The sequence below is a fragment of the Bison bison genome, unplaced genomic scaffold (assembly GCF_000754665.1).
Source record: "Bison bison bison isolate TAMUID 2011002044 unplaced genomic scaffold, Bison_UMD1.0 scf7180017864456, whole genome shotgun sequence".
Taxonomy (NCBI): Eukaryota; Metazoa; Chordata; class Mammalia; order Artiodactyla; family Bovidae; genus Bison; species Bison bison.
The window spans coordinates 28,187,536-28,190,274 of record NW_011495018.1 but is presented as its reverse complement, the minus strand read 5'-3'; the positions used below and the strand labels follow the sequence as shown (position 1 = coordinate 28,190,274).

The window sequence follows — 2,739 nt, the reverse complement described above, 5'->3', positions numbered from 1 at the left end:
GCTTTTTCTTCAGCGAGCCGTCTTCCGGGGAGCCGCCGGGCAGCGAAACCGAGGCCTTCTCCGAATCTGGGAGCCGGGGTGGGGTCTGTCACAGCACATCCTTGCCTGCGCGGATTCCCTGGCTCGGGGACTTCCTCCGTGGGCCGCCCCCCACCTCGCACCCGGGCTCCCACTCCCGGGTCCCACCCGGTTAGGGATGGAGCTTTTATTTCCCCCACCCCCAGAAGGGGGCGCGCTCACCGCTGTGCTCTTGGCCCTTGCAGCCGTGTTCGGGGAGTGGGGGGTGGGGGGTGCCCGCATCTGACAGCGAGAGGGCCGGGCTCCGGGCCTCTGCCTCGCTCAGCAGGCCGAACTCCATTGGGGGCTCGAGAACTCTGAAGGTAAGAGAAGACACAGACCAGGTTAATGGGAATAAAATCTCCAGGTTATCTCGTTCCCAGTACAGAAGTGTTTCCCCATCTTCCCCTTTCTCAACCACCAACATAAAGCTATCCTTCTAATCTGAGGTGCCCTAGGTTAGAATGGGGAAACAGCAGCCTAAGTGGGGAAAGGTGCCTACTCAGAGGTTTCATACACAGTTATACACACTAGATTTTGATTTGTTCCATGCTGGGCATCTAGAACAGTTGGCAGTTGGTGTTCAATAATCATTGAATTAGTGAAAACCTCACTATAGCACATTGCATACCACACACCACATCCTTAAAAAATCAAATTCCCTCTCACACGAATGCCCAATCCCCATAAACTCAAACGTGCCTCTCAGCCAGTCTGAACCTGTGTTATTCACTCTCCCATGGGACGGATTTGCTTTTGAACCAGACCTGATACTTTCCCTGTAAGGAGAATCACTGCTATCATTTATGAGTACTAACTATGTGCCTTCACCTCATTCTCTCTCCTCACAAGAATGGATCAATGTTAGGTATGATCACCCTTTTTTAGGCGTGGAAACTGAGACATGAAGTAATGATGAAGATCACAAAGTTTGTAAGTAGTAGAGTTATGATCTGAATCAGGTCTGTGAGATTCCTAAGATATGCTTTTGTTTGCTTTTTCAAACTGTGTTCTTTGGGGTCCTCCCTGCCCCGCAAACTCCCTCAGGGACTGGAACTCAGAGCTAACCTCAGGGATAGAAATCTAGCCTGATCTTACTCAGGTCAGCTTCAACTAGGGCAGCCCTGCTTTTGTCGGTTTTATTTATGCTTTCTTGAGAGACTTCATTTGAAGAAAGGGTTCTAGGATCAAAAACAAGTTTAAGAATCTTGTCTGCTTCTGTACATTGCACCCCATGAGTCACCACTCTCTCCCACGCCCTCCTGAAGTCCCACCTCAGGCTGTGGGTGTAGGTTTCTTAAAAGCCACTTCTGACCATTACTCCCCATGCCAAATCTCTCCTGACATTGCCCAGGAGCCTGCCTGGGTCCTCCTCCAGGTCTCCCCCTGCAGGGTCCCCCTTTCTGCTAGCTCTCCCAGGCCCCCTCTGGTGGGAGGAAGGGAAAGGGGCACTAGTGGGACTCAAGACTCCAGATGCCTCTTGGTCAGAGGAGAACCAATGGAGGCTAAGGACCAAGGAGCAGGGGTGAAGAGCTATGTAGGGGGGCGGGGTCCATCTGCCTCCCCATTAAGAGGGACTTAATGCAGGCTGTGCAAGGTGGCATTAATGTGGCGGATTAGCCCAGATAGAGACGTGTGTCACTTGGCTGCTCTGAATTGATTAGGAGCCTTTCTAAGAGAGGCGCAGATGGGCAGTGGCCTGTATTTGCACATGGTAATGCCCCCTTCAACCAGCTCAGACATGACAGCTGCCCCCCCCCCCCTCACACCAAGCTAGTTTGAGTGGGACAGAGGTCAAGGCAGGAGGCTGAGAAACAGTCCTTATTCTTTCCACAGGCAGAGAGGACTAGATCTTAGACCCCTTCCTAGGGTTGGAGAGGCAGGGCTGAAGGGAACCCCAAAGGAAGGAGAGAAGTCAGGCCAGGGATGGGAGGGCTCAGCTTCCCTCGCCTTCCAGGTCTGAGGACAGAGTCAGAGGCTTAGGACTGGGCTGATGATGCTCCCATAGAAGGGAGAGGCCCTTGGGAGGGACCTGGAGCAGCCTGGACTAGTAGCTCTTCCCAAGTAGCTGTGGAGGCTTAGAACTAACAGGTGGAAAAAGGGGTGCTCTGAAATCTCTTCATACCCTAAGATGCCCTCAAAATTGCAAACCACACCCCTGACTTCTCCAGAGGCCCACAGGAGCAATGCAGAGCTGGGAAAAGAAGGACAGTTGGGTTTGCCTGTAGGAAAAGCTGAATTCCACGATTGCCATTCATCCTTCCAGTCTGCTTTGGCTCCAGACTTCCCATTTTCCAAACTCCCCCTTCCCCAAGCATTCCATACCTGCGTCTTGGTTTCACCCTTTATTTCAGCAGAGGGAGGCAGAGTGAGGAAAGATAAGGGCCAGAATAAAAGACGAGACTGAGAAAGCAGAGTTCAGGCTGTGTGTTCCCAAAGACAGACAGACACACATGCAGACAAATACAGGCCCCCTCTCAGACAAAATAAGCACTTGGACTTGGAGCTAGAGGCATACAAACACACACTCTCTCCCACACATGTGCCCCCACATTCAGGCAGACAGACACACACCGTCACACAGTCTCCTCTCTCTGTGACAGGGACAGCTGCCTCGGCTGTTTTGGAGCTAGCCATTATCCCCCCTCCCCCTTCCTGGCCCCTTTGAACCTCAGCTCTCAG

The 2,739-nt window shown here is 52.5% G+C and overlaps 1 protein-coding gene across 1 annotated transcript in view; it reads right to left on the bottom strand.

Annotated features, from left to right (window-relative positions):
- PITX3 (paired-like homeodomain 3) overlaps positions 1-358 on the bottom strand; it is a 1,634-nt gene extending 1,276 nt beyond the window's left edge. The window contains exons 1-2 of the mRNA XM_010859604.1: positions 241-358; positions 2-66 (exon numbers count right to left, since the gene is read on the bottom strand). Of these exons, the coding sequence (XP_010857906.1) occupies positions 2-66; positions 241-358 (183 nt within the window). The remainder of the gene's footprint in view (position 1; positions 67-240) is intronic.
- Between the last annotated feature and the right edge of the window lie 2,381 nt (positions 359-2,739).